General features: G+C 35.0%; 3 protein-coding genes and 1 pseudogene across 4 annotated transcripts; 2 read left to right on the forward strand and 2 right to left on the reverse strand.

Moving 5' to 3' along the window:
• Positions 1-509: 509 nt before the first annotated feature.
• Positions 510-3,513, reverse strand: LOC125370397 (annotated as a pseudogene).
• Positions 3,514-5,147: 1,634 nt separating this feature from the next.
• On the reverse strand, positions 5,148-8,094 carry LOC8276633 (hydroxyacylglutathione hydrolase cytoplasmic). 2 transcript variants are annotated; one of them, XM_002520849.4, is made up of 7 exons: positions 7,898-8,094; positions 7,668-7,790; positions 7,433-7,594; positions 6,905-6,983; positions 6,496-6,609; positions 5,638-5,814; positions 5,148-5,407 (listed from the first exon to the last, which is right to left on the reverse strand). In XM_002520849.4, the coding sequence occupies exons 1-7, from the start codon at positions 7,942-7,944 to the stop codon at positions 5,333-5,335; spliced, it is 777 nt and encodes a 258-aa protein (XP_002520895.1). In that variant the 5' UTR covers positions 7,945-8,094; the 3' UTR covers positions 5,148-5,332. The 2 variants fall into 2 exon arrangements, with proteins under 2 accessions (XP_002520895.1, XP_015575775.1); XM_015720289.3 differs by lacking the exon at positions 5,148-5,407 and adding an exon at positions 6,180-6,321 and having other exon boundaries at positions 5,662-5,814.
• Positions 8,095-8,269: 175 nt separating this feature from the next.
• LOC8276632 lies at positions 8,270-11,799 on the forward strand. The gene is made up of 3 exons (XM_002520848.4): positions 8,270-9,035; positions 9,934-10,206; positions 11,097-11,799. The coding sequence occupies exons 1-3, from the start codon at positions 8,481-8,483 to the stop codon at positions 11,361-11,363; spliced, it is 1,095 nt and encodes a 364-aa protein (XP_002520894.2). The 5' UTR covers positions 8,270-8,480; the 3' UTR covers positions 11,364-11,799.
• A 6,007-nt stretch (positions 11,800-17,806) lies between these two features.
• On the forward strand, positions 17,807-20,749 carry LOC8276631 (probable inactive receptor kinase At5g58300). The gene is made up of 2 exons (XM_015720237.3): positions 17,807-19,633; positions 19,950-20,749. The coding sequence occupies exons 1-2, from the start codon at positions 18,346-18,348 to the stop codon at positions 20,564-20,566; spliced, it is 1,905 nt and encodes a 634-aa protein (XP_015575723.2). The 5' UTR covers positions 17,807-18,345; the 3' UTR covers positions 20,567-20,749.
• The last annotated feature ends 303 nt before the right edge of the window (positions 20,750-21,052 follow it).

Genomic DNA, 21,052 nt, shown 5'->3' on the forward strand with positions numbered 1-21,052 from the left:
GCTGTCCTTTCTCTTTCGTCTTGATATTTCAGTACTTGTCATGACATGAGTTTGCTGTAAAGGACGTCTGTGCTGACTGCTGATAAAATAAAAGGCCAACGAATGATGGGAAAGCATTGAAATTTTGAAAACAAAATCAGATGTGCTGTTGTTTCTCCATAGTATATGATTCTGAGCACTAATATTTGAATTGGAGGACCCCCCCCAGTTGCTGCAACTTGTTCCTACCGCTCTTCTGCGATTGGGAAGGCAGTCCCTGCTAATTATACTGTTCCAAGTCCAACCATCAATATGTCACCAATCCCCTCGCTCACAATAATGTCTAGTACTGCTCTCTATAACTTCGTGTCCTCACTGTTAGAGAATTGGAATCAGATAAACCCCAGCTGCATTCATCAATAAATTAACAATTACAGAAACCACACAGCAGATCATGATTCACTTCGTTCATCAGAAAGTTCAGAACATGCTACAATGCGGAATATAATCAAGAATAATACATCACTAACATGTTACTGGTTTGTTTGTATTTCTCAGCCTTTGTGAGAAACAAGAAGAAACTTCGTGCTGTACGATTGAATTGAAGAATTTCTACAACAACTGGTGCAATAAACTCGTTCACCCATCTCCAAATGACCTCAGATCTGCAGGTTTCACTATAGTCCTACACAGAGGACATCTCCCTTCTCTCTCAAACCTGCAGAGCCAGACTGTCAAGAGCTCAAGAGAATGTATACAAACATTACATTGGAGTCCTTGCTAATAGATGATAAATTTTTAACCCCGAACCAAGTCCAACTTCATACTTCTGACCACTTAATACTAACACATGACGATTCAGTTTGTAACAGCTGACAGTTTATTACATCTTGATCAACAAGTATTCCAATGTTCTCAATGCAGAATTTTGAGAATTTATGAGAAAAGGAGCCACAAAACTGACCATTCAGAAACACACTCCTCGCAGAAGATGTGTTTACAGCATAACAAGATAGGAGCCTGCATCTTTTCCTGGCAAATGGCACATAGATCACCTGCTGCATTTACCTGCATTAAAAAATTTGTGGGTCCAAAAGCATCTAGCTTGCTTTCAAGCAATATAATGTAACACAAACGCAAATAACAATATATATATATATCAGCTGCGATATAAAAGGGACATTTAAACCAAATTTAAATACTTTTCCATCCCTGGAAAGATAGGAGCCTCAACGACCAACGTACCTGTTCTATAGTTGCATGTGATCCGTGATGGATTTCCTTTTGCATTAATACCTTTAAGGAAACAAAGAGGGCTTTAACCTATGAACGATGCAAATTAACTACAATGAAGCAATTATTGTTCTGAAGACAATCAGCAATTTGGTGAACCTCAGAAGCAAAACTCACCTTCTCAACAGCAGAGGTATACTTGAAAGTTAAATATAGCCCTGGAGTCAGAGATGCAAAGAGACTTCCACTTTCTTTGTTCAAGGAGAATTTATACCAGACAGGTGTTGGTATCAAGTCACGGTACAAGAGCAACATATGCTCAACAAAAGTTAGCATTCGACCTGTAGAAACCAAATGCCAAAAGTCAGGGCTTTTGGAAAAAATCAAAAAGTAAATTGCAGTTCAATGTAATACTACTACTTAAAAATAACTTTGTAGGGCACATCATTCACCTGCCGGCGATAATCAAGGCCTCCACCATTCCTGTAAAACATTAGCAGTAGACCTTTGAAAGTCATTGCTGCCTGTCTAACCAGTGTCTCTGAGAGTAGTAATTTTAAATGCTAATCAAAATAGTATCTGTGAAGGGACATGATATAGAATGAATTAGTGAACCTGAAAAACTGCAAGGGGCAAACTGAACTGAAAGAACAGTAGAAGGGCGAACCTCGAAAGCAGAGGCCTAACTAATTGCAGTATTACCAAATGAAACTTTCTTTCTTAAGTTCATTTTTTCAGAGAAAATAGAAACAGTTGAATGAAAAAGCTCGTAAAGTCAAACACTGTAATGCAGCAAGAAAGAAGATAATTTCTTTGATGCTACATGAATAGTATCCACATGGTTTGCTACATACTGTCCGCTGCACGAGCAACCTCCATCACTTAAAACTATATTAAGAAAAAGAAATTAAAATTTGCAAGCAGTGCCCAAATCCATGCCATTTATCATAACGATGAACATAGCATTCCAAAGCGTGGTATTATTTTTGGAGGGAGCATGACTAATGGAAGCAAAAAATCATCATTCCTACACCAACAATAAAGGCCAATCACGTAGAGGACGCCAACTATGGAGACTAGAGCAAGAACCCAGATCTTTCTATCTCCTTGCATAAACCAACAAATGATTATGAATAATGTTCATTTTTTTGTCATTTGCTTTAAGGGAAAAAAGAAAGAAAAAAATAAGTGGATCGGGAGAAGTAACTTAATTATTTGAATGGCAATCAGCACAGATGCTAGAGCAGCTTGTCTTTGAAGAATATCATTCGACTTAAGGAATATAGCAGTAGTCCCAATCGCAACAACAAAACCTGGAAGTAGAAAAAGAAAAATTGCACTAATTAGAATTGAAATCCAAGAATCTAGAAAAAGAGAAAGGGGAGAATTGGAACCGGACACACGAAAATGATCAGTGCTTGTTAGTTGCCAGAATGGCGCTTAGACTATCTCAAGAGTGGAATGATAAAGATATGATGAGAAAACAGGACATGTCAATGCCTCCACTGTTAGATTGCATTAGCAGTGTAATTCTTCTTTTTCCTTACTTCCCATCTTAGTATCACGTTCCAAGCAAATACTCTTATCAATATGGCTAGAATCAAGCCGCCAGTTAGGCAGCAGGTAAAATTAAAAGAACATACAGTTGACAGAAAAATAGAAGGAACAAAAACAAGGGGAAAAAGTTACCAAGTCCTAACAAATGAAGAGCTGGAATCTGCTCTTATCAAAGCTCATATACGGGTATGAACTAAAATTGAGCGGCCAAGAAGCAACAACTGAAGATTCTATGCTTTCTAAATTCTAATTTAAGTTTACGTACTTCCCCATAAGAGCCACTGGCAGATTTAGCTAATACTAAGTGAAGGATCTTTTACTTACCGATCCGGTTTGAAGAAAAAGTAAAATACAAAAGGCCAACCAAACGTTTCTCCTGAATTCTTAAACAACCACTTCTACAGCAAAAGGCCTAAATTTGTAATTTTCCAAATTCCAAACCCTGCAATCTAGCTGAGAAATCTTACCCAGTGGTAAAAATATTATTAGTTTGTCAAGGTGCCATAATGCACAGGGAAAATATACATCCTCTCTTGATAAATCTCTCTAATAGACACAAACCTTCAGGATAGGGTATATAATTTTATGACTGTATATTCATCTTTCTCAGCGAAGCTGCTTCATTAACACAGCAATTGAGCACTTCTTTTATCTACCATCTTAAAGATACAAAAGTTTCCTGTATATTTACTCTACAGGTGAAAGTGTACTGTACCATTTTCAGTGGCACAAATACCTACTAAGAGAACAGCAAGAACCATATACCTTGCAAATGTTGACGAATGAAGACAACCAGGAAAGGAAGAATTCACTCGATCCATCTGCTAATATGCACCTGGTCAGAAGCATCCGGCCTACCCCAAACAACATCCCCAAGTAGAAGACACTAAAGCAAGTCCCCAATCAGCTGTGCCTCCACCGCTAGTATCTCCATTACTGTCTAATGTTTCACCATATGGCTCATTGCTCTCTATCCTTAGCTGATTAGTCTCACTCATTTCAGTAATCTGAATATAAACCTCACCAGTATTTGAACTATTGCTAGTGCCATAGTTAGCAGAAGAATTGGACAACAGGGGGTGAAGGTTAGCTCCAGTAACTATCAAACTTTGGCTGATTTCGTTTGGGGTTAAAATGGTATCGGTATGCTTCAACAGAAAACAATGGGTTGAGTGGAACATGCTGAGAGAAGGAAACTGCATTATTGAGTTAATACTAATACCACCGGTTGATCCTGAAGTAGAAGTAGCGTATGGAAAATTTGGAGCCTGAATTTTCCAGTTCCAGCAAACTTAAGGATCCACGAAACTTTCACCTAAATATTGAAGTAAAAGAGGGAAAATTTAAGAAACCAGTCACAAAAACATAAAAAAACTCACAGAATTATAGGAACAAGAAATGTTATCTGGTAAGTAAAGGTCTTTGGAGTCGACCTTGAAGTATATATGGTGCATAGAAAACCTGTGCCATTTAACAAATAGAGAGAGATCCAAGAGGTGTCTCAAGAAGAAGAAACAACCAGGCTGGAACACTTCTTTGAGAGATTCAACAAATTGTTTTGGAGGTCAAACATGTGTCTTAGCGCATTGCATAAGCCTAGAGGAGGATTTTGGAGGATCATATAATGGAATTAGCTATAGTCTTTCTTTATGTTCTTTGCATTGGGAAATGGAGGAAAAAGGTTAAAAAGGGATGAATTGTATATTATCATTAAGAATTCCTGCATTTTTCTATGTTACTAAACCCAGATAATCCGGGAACAACGAAACTCGTGGTTAGCTTTACATATTAGATATTTCTCTCTCTCACCACTCTCCGCTTTAAAATTTTCGTTTTTAGTCATTCCGGGTTTTGCACTCCAAAGCCATCTCCTTTGTTTGAGGCATTGCTTTTCCAGGTGACGCTGCCCTGCAACTTACGGACACAATTCTAAGTGAATGTGTCCGCAATTGACATTTCTAAGCATTCACGGAATTCCAGACCCTTTTTTGGTTTTTAACTTCTACTTGGTTTACTCTTTTAACGCCAGCCCAACACCCCTCGAAATGCCCAGTTTAACCCAAACAAGAAACTTACATGGAACGACCACTGCAGTTTTTCATATATCCATTTTGCAATCCAGACTCTCACAGAGATGGATGATATGACCACTGATCCTTTGTCCTATAAACTGCAGGCTCGACTTTTGTTCTGCAACTTAAAAAACGCAACTAAATCCAATGAAGATGTATTCTGCAGAGTCAAGACTGCAGCGACCCTTCAGTAACAACTAAGGCATTCTTTTCAAAATATGCACATCTCGTGTAAAACCAGAAAATATCATCTGCAAACATACCATATGCTGTCGTCTTTAAAGTAAAATGCTGCCCCTGAACAAATTATTCACAAGCACTTTTTTAAATTCATTCCATTGCCAAAACATCAAACAAGTGTCAGTCAGCATAATACATATCAACCTGATACTTCCATCCAACACATTGCCATAATCTAAATCTCACAGCTACAAAGTTCAATTTTTCCACGCTCTTGACTGAAAGACAAAAAGAAAACGGAGCATCCTGACTCAGCCTCTCCAGTTGTCCTTCAGCTGCCTTATCTTCTGAAGGGTTTCAACAGGAGACTCGCAACCCACCCTTGCCTGTGAATGAAGCAAGCATTTATATTAGAAACCTAATTCCATCCAAGACATACACAGTAGTATGGCATGAGTTACTCATGCAGGACTTGGACGTAACAATGTATAGCAAACTAGAAAAGGTAGAATTCCAATTCTGAATCCAGTATGCCTTGTCAATTTTCAAGATTCACATAATGAAATTTTAATTAAACTTAATTAGAACGCAGATCTTGTAATTATAAAAAGAGAACCTTAAGCTCTGGAAGATCTGCACGCATGAATGGATTTGTCTCCCACTCTTCCTCAATGGTTGAGGGGATGGTAGGGAGCCCTGCTTGCCGCTGTTTTTGAGCCCATTGTAGCTTCTGCTGTATCTTCACATTATCTGGCTCAACTGTTTGAGCAAACTGCAAGTTCTTCAGAGTGTACTGGAGAAACATAGTACCTGATGTTAAATGCAAGATAAAGACCAAGGACAATCTGGAATCCACACTTGTGAAGATCAAAAGTTTTTTTCTCCAAAGCACTGATCTTCCAATAATAAGAACCAACTATCTAATGATTAACTATAATGTTTCACTGAAAATTGGCTTAACCTAGACATTGGATACCCCTGGCACCTAAATGCAATAATTCCGAGTGCCGCCGCTATGTAGGCTATGCTAGTGAGGTCAATGTAATCCATATTGATAGAACAAGCCTCAACCATCAGTCAAGAACAGAAGCTAATGCCACAACTACCATTAAGTCTCCCATGACAGTAAATCTGCTAGGAATTAGTTTAGTACATTACCCTGATATTTCTAGATCCTGCCAATCAATTAAAACTTCTCTCTTTTTATGCATCCTCGCATTAAATTGTATGAAATTTGAGAAACTTCACCGATTGCATCCTCATTTCCAACTTCCAACACATCAATTAAGTCAGTGGGACCCTAACACACACAATGTCTCAATCAGAATACATATTTATTAAATATAATTTGATAGTGAGGAAATTCTATCTTTTTAATCCACAAATGAAAGGAAAGCAGTTTCAAATTTCTAAGTCATCTAAACAAACAAACAAAATTTCTTTTAGAATGATAATAATAAAAATAAAGCATTACCTCATGACCACAATAGACTTTAGTAGGTTTTGGCAATGATCCCAATGTTACACAAAGTGATTGATACATCTGTTCTGCCGTGCCTTCAAAAAATTTCCCACATCCGGCGATAAACTGCACATGTAATAAGTTTCTTTCTAATATTTTTTAGGAAAAGATTCCTCCGAATTGTTTTATTAGAAGTGCAAATATATTTTTCAAAAGGGAATAAAAAAAAAAGTGGACTAATCTACAGATGAGTTGAGAATACTCCATGCATAACAGTAGCACATATCCTGCATATCTAAAAGGCGTTGTAAATAAACTTGGCGTGAAGCTGATGATAATCTGTTAGCCATATGAAATGATAAGGGGAGATGAAATGGTGGTGGAAACTAGTGAAGCAAAGAAGAAACTAGAGTGAACTTACGAGCGTATCACCGGTGAAAACTGCTGGATCCTCTCCCTCCTTGCCAGTGACATAGTAACTTATGTGACCTTTGGTGTGACTGAGTAGAAAATGTAATTTTGTTAAAGGGTTGCATAATGAAACATGTAGAAATTGATAAAAAAAAATAAGAAAAATGTTCCAAAGCCTTTCACAATTTAACAGTGTCGTGTGAAGCAGGAGGGGGAGCTGGAGTGCTGCAACAATGCTTCGTACAATTGAAAGATGCATAATTTATAATATAAGTGTGAAGCTGATAACAATTAAAACGAAAAAGCTGAAACAGCAGCTATTACGCCAGAAGCTAAAAGGATAAGTGAGGAAAAGCAGCTTTGGTTAGTTAGTACTAAACGGTAAATTGGGGAAAAGGCAGTGACTTTGAGATGAGAAATTGCATAGAAAGAGCATCAAATTTGAGAATGGAGGAATTCGAGCGAAAGACGGGAAAAAGAAAAGGCAGAAAAGAAGAAGAAGAAAAAAAGAGTAAAAAATAATAACAAAGGGGCATACCAAGGAGTGTGGAGAGACAAAATGTTAACATGAGAACCAAGGGTCAATTTATCACCATTATCAAGTTGATGGGTGCAGCCTTTAACGTTGTCAAGGGAACCACCGCAGATCTGAATACCAGGGAACAGCTCCTTCATCTTCACATTTCCCCCAGCATGATCCCTGAATTAAATTTGGAAATCAATTAAAAGTGAAATTAATTGAAGTAAACAAAAAGAAGGGTAGCCAGCAGTACCAGTGATGATGAGTAGTGAGAAGGAGCTTGAGATGAGCACCGTGATGATTAGCAGCCTGGAGAATCTTATCGGGGTCAACTGGATCCACTACTGCAGCTTCTTTGGTGGCCTCATCTATGATCCTTAGAGAGCAATTATAAATGAATTTGAGAAACAAATTAATTAAATATTGAAAGAAAATAAACTAAATAGAGAAGAAAATGAAGAATGAATCTGTAAACTCACTCACAGGTAGGCGTAGTTATCTTCTAAGCAAGGAACCTCATAAATCTTCATCTTTTCTGTTATTGATTGCACTCTCTCTCTCACACACACTTGCTACTAAGCTTAATTCAGCAGCAAAACAAAGACTGTTAAACAAGAAAAAAGATCCTTTCTTCACAAAGGATCTTCAGAGTCCCAACAACCAGGACAAGTTGCCACGTTCTCATCATCTTCCATCCCCACACCCAACGATGGCAAGTCCTCATGTGGCCACGTGTCTCGAACGACGTCGTGTTATTATTCGGTTAGAATGTAGAAGCTGATGGATGAATTAGTAAGACAATCCAATTGCCACGTACCCGGTCGTAGAGAGCATCCCTGTGAGCTATACGCACCAGATTGGTTGACCATTGACCTCCCTTGTGAGAAACAGCCCCAAAAAACCTCAACGGAGCACTAGTGTGCTACTGTCTTCTCCTCTACTCTAACAATGGATCGATCAAATACCATAGACTGACATAATTATGCTTTTTATCTTTGTATACCACTTGTCATTTCTAATTCGCATTGCCCTGACTTTGTGTTATTAAAAACCCCCAAAACCAGCAATGTCAAAACCTTCTCAAAGAATCATCAACGGGCTCCTCCTCAAGTTACATCATTCCAATATTCTCTCCAACTCAAAACCAATTACAAAGCCATACTCAAATGGGTTCTCTACTTTAAATTCTCGAATTCCCTTTAACCCATCCTTTACTTCAAAACCCACTTCCTCGAATGTGGGTTTATCTCAATTTCTCTCACGGGCAAACCCATATTACTATTCGTCATCTTCGCTTGCTAAACAGAGTTGTTGGTATGGGGTGAAGAGACACTTTTCTTTAAAGACTTCTAATTTGGGCAAAACTGTAAATGGGGATTTCGCAAGAAAGATTCTTGAGAAGCCTGCCACTACTTTCTCAAGGTACCGTGAGGCCATTGGATTGCAAATTGATGCCTTTTGCAAGAGGAATGTTTTGCTTTTGGTTGGGGCTGGAGGTGTTATAGTGTGTGCTTTGCTATGGAGGATTATGTTTGGGATTGCCAATACCTTCGTTGGCCTTTCTGAAGGCATGGCTAAGTATGGCTTTCTTGCCCTTTCTTCTGCCATTGTTGCCTTCGCTGTAAGTTCTTTACTCTTTTCCCTTTATTTTTCCTTTTTCTATATACTTCTTGCTGATTACTTGCTGACACCCAAAAAAGAAAAAAACAACCTCATGTTATGCAATTCTCTAGAATTATTGCGCACCAATTTAAATAAATTATATTCAATATTTTTACTTGGCAAGTGCTTTTATGAATGTTAGTTTAACGCCTTTATCGATGCCATTTGTTGCTTGAGAAAACTTTTGAAACATCCTTAAACCTTGATCAGGGAAACGCTTACTAACCAGATGTTTCATATTGCAATGAGGGAGGATTATCAAATTAACCATTTTCTTCTTTTTTCTTTTGGCATTTTCAATGAATTAGAACCTTTGGTGTTTACTGCATGTTACTATTGAAACAATTGGTATATGCAGAGAAAGTAGTAATGAAGCAAATTATGAGATTGGAAAAGTTATTATCAACTTAATCTGCATTTATCAGCAAACTACCGTCAACTTGATCTGCATTTACTGTAAGGAATTAACTCTGAGAAGGTACCTCCCTGCTGCAGCCATGACAAGCATGTGGCGGTGTCTTTGATGTGTTAACTTCAATGTGAGAACTAATGCTTACACTGTAACGACGTGGTGTAAATGTAGCTTCTAAGCACCTGGTGGCAGATTCTGGTGATAGTTCATGCTTCATGATGTTGTAATTGAAAGAGTGGATGTATGACTATCATTTTAGGTCAGGATTACCAGTACATGCACGATGCATGTATTGCCTTTCGGAATATGAAATTCCCACATATCCAAAAATAGAACAACTTTGTAGCAGTTTACAGGGTTCTTCTATTCTTGGCATTGTTGCCGCAGCATTAGTTAAATTTACTGATTACCATTTGCATATTATGTGTTTCTTCTTTGACTGTAGGGCCTTTATATCCGCTCTAGAATCACGGTCAATCCTGATAGAGTTTATAGAATAGCCATGAGGAAACTTAATACTTCTGCTGCAATTCTTGAGGTTATGGGTGCTCCACTCACTGGAACAGAGTTAAGAGCTTATGTAATGTCTGGAGGTGGGGTTACACTGAAAAACTTCAAGCCAAGGCTTAGGAGCAAAAGGTGTTTTCTTATCTTCCCAATACGAGGTTCTGAGAGAAAGGGTCTAGTCAGTGTTGAAGTTAAGAAGAAAAAAGGGCAGGTTTGTTTCTGTAAATCCCACTCTCTATTTGTATTGCTCACTTGATGAGGCAGTATAGGTTTCATTTGGAGCAAGTCCTGTATGTTGGGCTGGTTTTTCTTGTTTTTCTTGTTTTTCCTCAATCTCCTCCTAACCTGAACTGGTGACCTATAGATATATTCTGAAGTTCTACAAATCAGTACTTTGCTCTATTTGATGGAGGAAAAATATGTTCCTCGAATATGTTTTTCTTACTTAATAAAAGCTCTCCCTTTTGTCTCTTTTGTTTTCTTCCCAAACAAAAACAATAAATTGGCTATTTTTATGCAGAACAGATTGAATTGCATAGTCTTTGTTGATTATGTGGCTTTAATTTGTGTAGGAAGCATTCTTGAAATTTGACTTTATTTTTTTTTTAACATATTTTTCAAAGATATTTTCTGCTTTTCATGGCATCTAGCTTGCATATAAAAGTTGGTTAATACAATTTTTTTTTTGTTATGGGAAGATGTTAACTATTATAAAAACAAAGGAATTTACAAGATAATCTTGGCATACTTTCATCCACAAAATTCTGCAGACTGCCACTCGCTGTCACTACTCATCGAACGTTGCCAGTTGCAGGCAAACACCACAATTTCACCCTGTTTTGTATGATTTTGTGTGGTCTACTGACTGCAAATGGAGAAACATAGTCTTTATATATTCACGTGTTCTGCTTTCTCGAAGGAAAACAACTCTTTTTTTTTTAATTTACTCCAGGCATGAAAAATATTTCCAATTAATCTAGCCTTTTGCTTCAGAGCTACTAGTGCTTTCATCTTTGGTACCTCTTTTCTTTTCCTTAGATGATAATAAGAACATATTGGTGTAGATGGTAATAGAAAGATTCTTTTTTTCGGGGTCTGCAGTATGATATGAAGCTTTTGGCTGTTGACATTCCGATGGCATCAGGGCCTGACCAAAGACTATTTCTGATTGGGGATGAAGACGAATACAAGGTTGGCGGTGGACTAATAGCTGAGCTGAGAGATCCTGTTGTGAAAGCAATGGCAGCCAGTAAAGAATTTGATGATCTTGATGACATTGAGGAAGCGGAGGATGCTGAGAGAGAACTTGAGGAAGCAGAAAGAAAGCACCGTGAAGAAATGGAAAAGCTTGAAAAAGGCGGTTCATAGTGCTTGACACCTAAGGGTTTCTTTTTTTATTTTTCCTTTACCAGATGTTCCCTCCATTATTTTCTGTTCCGTTTTCCCGTGCAATTTTTATTTCAATAGATTCTGAGGCTTGTATCAGGTGCGCCATGCATTGGAGTCGTTAATGTTCATCTTTGGGAAATTTGAAAAGTTGATAGCTGAGATAATCTAATGGAGGCAATAAAGGCATATACAACTGACATAAGGTGCTTCACTTGAACTGAAGTACAATTTCCTGGTTTGAATTGTCTGCTTTTCTTTTTCAATCTTACATTCTGCTTTGCTTTTGAAGCCGTAGAATCATTATAGCAGCAATTTGTAATGTGTCTTGTGCTTTAGGGGAGTGTTCTATGTTGACATGGTTTGTTTTCTAATCCTATAAAATGGATTTAATTCTACTGAAGAAAGATTTCTTTTATCATAATCTTTTAAACTTCTGGTTGGGTAGCTTCGATCTTGGATGTTTAATTAACTAGACATGGTGATGGTGGTTATGTTTATTTGTGAGAGTCCTTGAAACATTTAAGACAACGATAATGATGTCATTTAAAACAAAGGTAGTCGGGATGGTGACTTTGATTCCAATAGTCAACTACCATCTATTCTATCCACCAAACTGTTTTAAAATGAAACCTTGGACCGTGGACTGGAAACCTCAGGCTCAAGTTCAAACTTCAAAATCCATGTTCTGTTTTATGAATTGTTATATCATGCATCAGGGACCATGTGCTCAAAATCAAAACACACGTGATAATAAAATTAGATGTGTATTTTAATAAATTAGACATTAATTGATATTTTATATCATTAAATGACTAATAGATCAAATAATAAAATAAATTAACACTATAAATCTAGATCTATTACAAAATATATAAATCAATATAGTATAATTTTTTATCATGTCTCATCCCTTACTTTTATATTTATATTATTATTAACAATTATTATATTTTTATTTCAATTTTCATAATTTACTGTATTTATATTTTTTATTACAACACTATTTTTTAAGAATATGTTAATACTTTTGTAAAAAAAAAATACTATATATTAAAATAATAGAAGTTTTAATTAACATAATTAAAAGTAAACATAAAAAGAAATAATATTATATTTTTAAAGGAATAAAAATAATTTTAACATTTTTCTTCTCCAAATATCATCACTATGGTTTAAATTTATAAAATGCATTTTAGGTTCAAATATTGTAAATTGTAGATTCATAGTATGTATATCCGAGGTTCATAAATTATAACTTAAAAAAATGTAAATTAAAAAATAGATCCATATGTTATGGACAAATTCACCAGTAAAAATTAATGAATAGACATTTTATATTTAATGAATCTTAAGCATTTTATATTTAATGAATCTTATATTAATAATAAATGAATATACAATTTATAAGTAATGAACCTAAAATTTATGTTTAACAGACCTAGCATTGATAATATATGAATAGACAATTTATAAGTAATGAATTTAAAGTTTCTGTTTAATGAATCTGACATTAATAATAAATGAATATATACTTTATAATTAATAAATAACATATTCACATGTTTTGCACAGGTTCATAAGTAAAAGTTAATGAATACACACTTTATATGTAATGAATCTTATATTAAAAACATATGAAATATACAATTTATAAGTAATGAACTTAAAATTTATGTTTAATTAATCTGACAATAATGATAAATGAATGTATACTTTTTATAAGTGGTGAATTTAAAGTTTATTTTTAATAAACTTGATACTAATAATAAATAAATATACACTTTATAAGTAATGAATATATCATCTATACATAAAAAAAATCAGTATTCATAGGTTAAAAAATAATAAATTCATTATCTATAAACTACAAGTTCATCAAATGTATACTTGATGTTCATTTAAAATAGTACACACATTAACATCTATAGAAGAACCATTTAGTCTCAAATAGCTATTTGTTTCCTATAATTAAGTTTATTAAATTCTTTCTTAATCTAAATAAAATACTAAAAAATATTAATTAGTATGAATATACACGTTATAAGTGATGAATTTAAAATCCATGTTAAATGAACTTGACACTAATAATAAATGAATATTCACTTTATAAGTAATGAAAATACCGTATGTGCATAAAATAAATCAGTATTCATAGGTTAAAGAATAACAAGTTCATTATCTATATACTACAAGTTCATCAAATATATGCTTGAAGTCTATTTAATATAGTAAATACATTAATATCTATAGAAAAGTCATTTAGTCTCAATTAGCTATTTGTTTCCTATAATTAAGTTTATTAAATACTTCCTTAATCTAAATAAAATACTAAAAAATGTTAATTAGTATGAATATACACGTTATAAGTGATGAATTTAAAGTTCATGTTTAATGAACTTGACACTATATGTGTAACGCCTGCATTTTCTCATCATCCATGTTATGTGCATTTACATTTAATCATTGGGCATATGATGGTATATCAATGATATTTTTATTTTATGAGAACAGATATATATTAATTATAAGTAGAGAATAAGAAGCATGATATTAGATTATTAATTTAGATAAGTTGATTAAGTACTTGGGTTATGTGTATTAAGCCTTAAGACTTAATTGAACCAATAGTTGAAGGTTGGGTAAATAGATTGGACTTAAAAGATACAATTAAAAGTTAGTACCTATATATGGTTAGTAAGAATTAATTTAGGGTGATAAAAATAGTTTAGTAGGTGGTGGCATTAAGAGAGGAATATTGGAAATTGGAACCATGAGCAAGCTCATTTTACCTCTTCATTTCTCTAAAATTCGTACATGGCCAAAAACACAAAATTTGGAATAAGAGAGAGAAGTGGAATACCTAGAAAAACTTAAGATTAAGATAGAATTTTGCTAACTATTGAAGGAGCCAAGCTAAAGCTAAAGGATTTAAGTATATTAGCAACCCAAAAGTTGAAATTGGTAAGTTGTTACTTGAGTGTTATTAATTTGTCATTAGGGTTCTTGATTACAAATTAAAAAAACTTTATTTGATGCTCTCATTGATTAATTAAAGGTCTGATTATCATGAATTAGTAGAGTATTGAATGATTGCATAAAGATTAAGCTTGATTTAAGTTTAAGTATGTTAAGATAGAAAACTGTCAAAATTCCAACAACCTTGATGTTCTGTATTTTAGGCATAACATGGGTTATATAAGTCCAAATTAAGCTTAATTGGTGTCTATAGAAATTTTAAAGAGTCCTCTATAACTTTGTAGTTTTGTGATTGTGCTATTTTTTCCGTTTTAGTTGCTTAAATTGAGCAAACAGATTGCTGCTCGGGTACAACTAGCTCTATGACCCTTGCTCAGTAATTTAAAAATAATTAAATCTATAGAAGTCGGAATTAAGTAATTCTTCTTGGAGATGAAACTAGACGCATAAATGGATATGTCTATTTAATATGAGATTTTTTTATTTAGCCAATTTTGCCCAGCAATAAATATACCTTGGTACTAAATTCTGTCTAAAAAACAGAAATGTTGGAGATTAGTTTTATGCAATTTATTGATGTTAATTTGAGTTAAATTGGTATTTAACTAGATGGAAAATGTTTATAGGATATTAAAACAGTAATTGAGAGTCTTAGAGGAAGAGTTAGACCTATGAATTAGAGAAGGGATGATGTTGTAATGCATTAGAACTCGCATTTACATGAATATTTGTAATATGCATGAAATGTGAATTGATGAATATGTTGACAGGTACTCAAAGGCCTGGAAAGAAAGTTGTGGAGAAAGGAGGTTCTTATATGCTAAAGGAATAAGTATATTTTGAGTAAGTAAATAGTTAATATTTGCTATGTTCATATATTTAATCAAATGTTCCGCAAATAGTTGCGTTTGCTTAATATTATTTATGTTTGAATGACTGAGATGGAAATGATTGGTGTTGAGTGGAACAATTGTTATTGCTGAAATATGATATAAGTGAAATGATTGAATTGTGATGTTAAGTGCATATATGCATGTGAATGGTGGATTCCCCTATGAAAAAAAAATATATATATATAAAGCCTTGGGAGGCTAAAGCCTAGAGAGGCTGTAAAAGTGTATAATGTGAGATGAGGCGGAGCAGCTTACGTGTGTGATATGTGAGGATGAGGCGGAGCAACACATTAAAGGGGATCCACAAGCCGTGAGAACTAACCATAATTGTTGAATTATATTTCTTCTATGATGGTTGTAATGAATTGAGTAGAATGGTATGACTTTATACCTAAACTATGAATATCATGGAAAGTTATGTGATTGGGTGGAAATTGTATTAAGTGTATGTGATATAGATTATGTTGATTATTTATTTCCGAAATTTGGAGGCTCACCCCTCTTCAAAATTTTTCTTTTCAGGTTTGTAAATAGTAGTGCATCCGTTGGTTGTATGCGAAGTCTAGCTTTTAGCGATTCTGTCAAGTTTGGCCGGTTGTGAAGTCTCCTCCTGATGCATTTTTGTATGCAGTTATGTGATATATATGGAAGTATGCCTTATAAGGCATAAGAAGATGTTTGTAATACTTGTTAAATGATGTTTAAGTATAATCATATGTTTATATGTTAATAACCTTGTGTCTGGATTCTTAACAACCTACATATTGACCTATCTACCTGTAGTATATATTCTACGACGCTTGTATGCTTCCTGGCTAATGTTTATTGGTTAGCATGTGATGGAGGTGTTACAATATGAATATATCGTCTGTGTATAAAATAGATCAGTATTCATAGATTAAAAAATAACAAATTTATTATCTATAAACTTCAAGTCCATCAAATGTATACTTAAGGTTTGTTTAATACATTACATACATTAATATCTATGGAAAAGTCATTTAGTCTAAATTAGTTATTGGTTCCCTATAATTAAGTTTATAAAATACTTTTTTAATCTAAATAAAATACTAAAAAAATGTTAATTAATATGAATATATACTTTATAAGTGATGAATCTAAAGTTCATATTTAATAATAAATGAACATACACTTTATAAGTAATAAATATACCGCATATGTGCATAAAACAAATAAGTATTCATAGTTTAAAAAATAACAGGTCCATTATCTATAAACTACAAGTTCTTCAAATGTACATTTCAGATTCATTTAATATAGTACACATATTAATATCTATAAAAGAGACATTTAATCTCAATTAGCTGTCTGTTTCATATAATTAAGCTTATTAAATACTTTTTTAATTTAAATAAAATACTAAAAAACTATTAATTAGTATGGAATGAAGGAAATAACTATTAATAAAATTTTAAATAAGAAAATAATTAATATTTAATAAAAATAAAATTACATTTAAAATTTAATACTTAATAAAAGTATTAATTTACCAAATATCAAATATAAATATTATATTCTAAATTTTATAATTAATTAGTTTGTAACATGATTATTTTATTATCTAAAAGACTATATAATAAAAAAAAATTATATACAATTATAAATAAAATTCTAAGAAATAAAAATTATGCACGTGTAACAATGGTGTGGAAGCCTGAGTACATGACGTAATTTACCCTGTTTTATCCAAATATTTGGGAAAATGACGTGCAACTGGCAAACACAATGTTATTGCCTTATTTTACTCCCCAACCCCAAAGTAGAAACGAGAAAGGCAATGTTGATGATGGAAAGGAATGACCAAAGCCCATGAAAAAGACCCTACCATGTGAGTGCAAGTTGATGCTAAATTTGATTATTGAGCACCAGGAGGACAAAACAAGGAATGATGATCTCCTCATAATCATTTCTGTATTGTGAATTTTCAAATTCAGAATAACTACGTTACGTACTCTTTTGGAACCATAAAGTAAACATTTCTTCCAAATACTTTTGAAGCTGATCCTGATAGCAAGTAGTAAAAAAGACAAAATTAAGACCAAAAATAGATACCAGGTTTCCTTTCTTCGTATCCTTGATTATTCCAAGTAACTGTATTATAGGCATTAATACAGTATGCCTTGGTTGGCTCTGTCTGTAATAATTGTTGAAGGCAGTTTTTCTGGCAGCACATGAGAGATTAAAGAGAGAGATGACTCTGTTAGTTCGCGTGCATCTATAGGCAGCTGCTAAACTCTCCCTCTCTCAATCATAGGAGGACAAGACAACCTCAACTTTTTTCCTATAAATAGAAAAACAAAACAAAAAAAAATCAAGTAGAACGTTCATGCATCGAGCAGTACCACATTTTCACCCTTCAAATTTTAGTGTCTGTGTTCCAAGGTTATAAGGTTAATTCCTAGCGGCTCCCTCCCTGTCCTGTTCTCCTGCTTATAGTGAATAGTTCCAGAATCACATTTGAATTCCATGCTTAAACTCTACTGCTACACTACACATTAAAGAAACTGGAATGGATAAGTGGCATCCGATTCTTTACAATCCCAATTAAAAATGTAGAAAAGAAAACAGACATCTTCTCTCTTTCTTTTTCTTTCATATCTTTATCTTTTAAAAAATAAAGTAGGATGCACTCTCCCTTTAACACCACAAAGGAGAAGTGGCACTTTTCTTTTCTTTTCTTTTTTGCTCTTTCTTTATTACCCATCTTTTTTCTTGGATTCTTTTATCATCCTTTGCTTTTGAACTTCTCCTCTTTATGTAAGGTAAATGAGGTTTACTTTCCCCAAATGAAAGTGCAACTTGTGAATTTTGTTTTAAATGCATCTCAGCTCAACCCCAGAGTTTCAATACTTAATACTAACAATTTCCCGAAAACGACCATACCTCATTAGAATTTCATGTTAGAAGGTTACACTAATTTGTTTCTACTACAGTGGTTAAATTAATCATGCTTTCTGCTTATTCTTTTTTTTTGGGGGGTGGGAGGTCACCTTGTTGTTTTCTTGCTATTCAGGAGCTGCTTTAAGTCAGACACAGCATAGTCTGCTGGCTTTCAAGCTGAGTAGATACCAATGAAGCTCCAATCCTCCACTTCTACACTTGCTTTCCTCTTCTTCATTCTGTGTATTGTTCCTCAGATTATTGCTGATCTCAACTCTGACAAACAAGCACTTCTTGATTTTGCTGCTGCCGTTCCCCATATCCGAAAACTTAACTGGAATACTTCTATATCGGTATGCTCCTCTTGGTTTGGAGTTACTTGTAACTCAAATGGAACTCGAGTTATGGCTATCCATCTTCCAGGTGTTGGACTTTATGGCCGCATCCCATCCAACACCCTTGCAAGGCTTGATGCTCTCAGGATCCTCAGCCTCCGGTCGAACTACCTTAATGGTCATCTTCCTTCTGATATTCCTTCGATTCCATCCCTTCAATTTCTATACCTCCAACATAATAATTTCTCTGGTGCCTTTCCTGCCGCCCTCTCCCTTCAACTCAATGTCTTGGATCTTTCTTTTAACTCTTTCACAGGCCGCATTCCAGCCACTGTTCAGAACTCCTCACAACTCTCCGCTTTATACCTTCAAAACAATTCATTCTCTGGAGCATTACCCAATATCAACCTCCAAAAACTCAAGGTTTTGAATTTGAGCTTTAACCACTTTAATGGCTCTATTCCTTATTCTCTCCGGAACTTTCCTTCTCATTCTTTTGATGGAAACTCTCTATTATGTGGACCACCTCTCAAAGATTGCTCTTCTATCTCTCCCTCACCTTCCCCTTTGCCTCCTTCTCCGACTTACATCGCTAGCTCCCCAGCAACATCTCAAATTCACGCTGCCACTTCCAAGAAAAAACTAGGAACAAGTTCCATAATTGCTATAGCAACTGGGGGATCTGCAGTTCTGGTTTTTATTCTTCTAGTAATCTTCATGTGCTGTTTGAAAAGAGGCGGAGATGAGAAGAGCAATGTATTGAAAGGGAAAATAGAGAGTGAGAAGCCTAAGGATTTCGGAAGTGGTGTCCAAGAGGCAGAGAAGAACAAATTGTTCTTCTTTGAAGGCTGTTCTTATAACTTTGATCTTGAGGATCTGTTGAGGGCATCAGCGGAAGTTCTTGGTAAAGGAAGCTATGGAACAGCCTATAAGGCAGTTTTGGAGGATGGGACGACAGTCGTAGTTAAAAGATTGAAGGAAATTGTGGTTGGAAAGAAGGAATTTGAGCAGCAGATGGAGATTGTAGGGAGGGTTGGACAGCATCCAAGTGTTGCTCCTCTCCGTGCTTATTACTATTCCAAAGATGAGAAGCTTTTAGTTTACAACTACATGCCAACCGGTAGCTTCTTTGCGCTCTTGCACGGTATGCCATCTTTTTCTTTACCCCTCTGTGTTGTCTTTTATGTTAATGCCCTGCTAGAGCCCTAGAATTTGCTTATGGTAGAGCATATTTTGCCTCTTATCATCATCTCATACAAGCAACTTTCATAATTAATAGCTTGATGCTTTTACACTTCAATCACTGAGTTTAGAACCTCTTTCTGATTCTCTTAAAAAAAGTGTTTGCTCCCCATGTAAACCACTCCATCATGGTAACAAATTCAGACATGTCGTATGAAATTCTGTTTCTAGTCTTACAGCTCCGGCACAGAATGTGATATTGTGTTTGCAAATAATAGGTAATAGGGAAGAAGGAAGTAGTGCAGTGGATTGGAATGCAAGAATGAAGATCTGCCTTGGAGCTGCCAGGGGCATTGCCCACATTCATTCTGAAGGTGGTGTCAAATGTGTTCATGGTAACATCAAGGCCTCCAATATCCTCCTTACTCCTAATCTTGATGGTTGCATCTCTGATATTGGCTTGACTCCTCTGATGAACTTCCCTGCAACTGTTTCTCGAACCATTGGATACAGAGCTCCAGAGGTGATCGAAACACGAAAGATCAATCAGAAGTCTGATGTCTATAGTTTTGGAGTTGTACTTCTTGAAATGCTGACAGGGAAAGCCCCACTACAAGCTCCAGGGCGCGAATATGTGGTTGATCTCCCAAGATGGGTGCGATCTGTGGTGCGGGAGGAATGGACTGCTGAAGTGTTTGATGTTGAGCTGATGAAGTACCAAAACATTGAAGAGGAGATGGTGCAGATGCTTCAGATTGCATTGGCCTGTGTAGCAAAACTAGCGGATGCACGTCCCTCAATGGATGAAGTTGTTAGAATGATGGAGGGCATTCGACAATCTGAGTTGAAGGATGAGCCATCCCCTGAGGCTGAGTCTAATGCCCAAACACCATGAAAGTTTTACAAGTTTCTTTATCGAATTGACATATCAGATACTGTCCGATATGTAAGCTTCTTCCGTATCCTGTGCAGCCATTCCATTCTTGTTTCACTACCAAGTACTAGACTGTTATCATGACAGATCATAATTAGGAGACTAAATTCTTCAAAAAACCTCTTTCCAAATTATTATGCTTTACTGGGTTCACATGACATAACAGATAAGCTTCCAAACTCATAATAGAAATGATAATATCTTGAAATTATCGAAAATAAGTAAACCTGGAAAGGAGTAAGATGTCTTATTAACAATAAGAAGCATAGACATTTTACATACATCATTATTACATATTGGATGGCATAGATTACGATCTGTCAGGTTTGGATGAACTGAGACCTACAGACTGTGTTGCCTTTGGTGCAACATCATTAGCCAATTCAGGGGGCGAAGAGCTAATCTTTGATTGTTGAATGATTTATCTCTATGAGATTTTCATTGTAA

This window comes from Ricinus communis, chromosome 6, assembly GCF_019578655.1.
Source record: "Ricinus communis isolate WT05 ecotype wild-type chromosome 6, ASM1957865v1, whole genome shotgun sequence".
In the NCBI taxonomy this organism is placed as follows: domain Eukaryota; kingdom Viridiplantae; phylum Streptophyta; class Magnoliopsida; order Malpighiales; family Euphorbiaceae; genus Ricinus; species Ricinus communis.

Coding starts and splice junctions, on each gene's coding strand:
- LOC8276633 (XM_002520849.4), bottom strand. CDS start 7,944: ATGAAGATTTATGAGGTTCCTTGCTTAGAAGATAACTACGCCTACCT. Junction 7,791..7,897: donor GAAGATAACTACGCCTACCT/GTGAGTGAGTTT, acceptor TTGCTCTCTAAG/GATCATAGATGAGGCCACCA. Junction 6,610..6,904: donor TTTTCACCGGTGATACGCTC/GTAAGTTCACTC, acceptor TTACATGTGCAG/TTTATCGCCGGATGTGGGAA.
- LOC8276631 (XM_015720237.3), top strand. CDS start 18,346: ATGAAGCTCCAATCCTCCACTTCTACACTTGCTTTCCTCTTCTTCATT. Junction 19,634..19,949: donor CTTCTTTGCGCTCTTGCACG/GTATGCCATCTT, acceptor TGCAAATAATAG/GTAATAGGGAAGAAGGAAGT.
- LOC8276632 (XM_002520848.4), top strand. CDS start 8,481: ATGTCAAAACCTTCTCAAAGAATCATCAACGGGCTCCTCCTCAAGTTA. Junction 9,036..9,933: donor CTGCCATTGTTGCCTTCGCT/GTAAGTTCTTTA, acceptor CTTTGACTGTAG/GGCCTTTATATCCGCTCTAG. Junction 10,207..11,096: donor TTAAGAAGAAAAAAGGGCAG/GTTTGTTTCTGT, acceptor CGGGGTCTGCAG/TATGATATGAAGCTTTTGGC.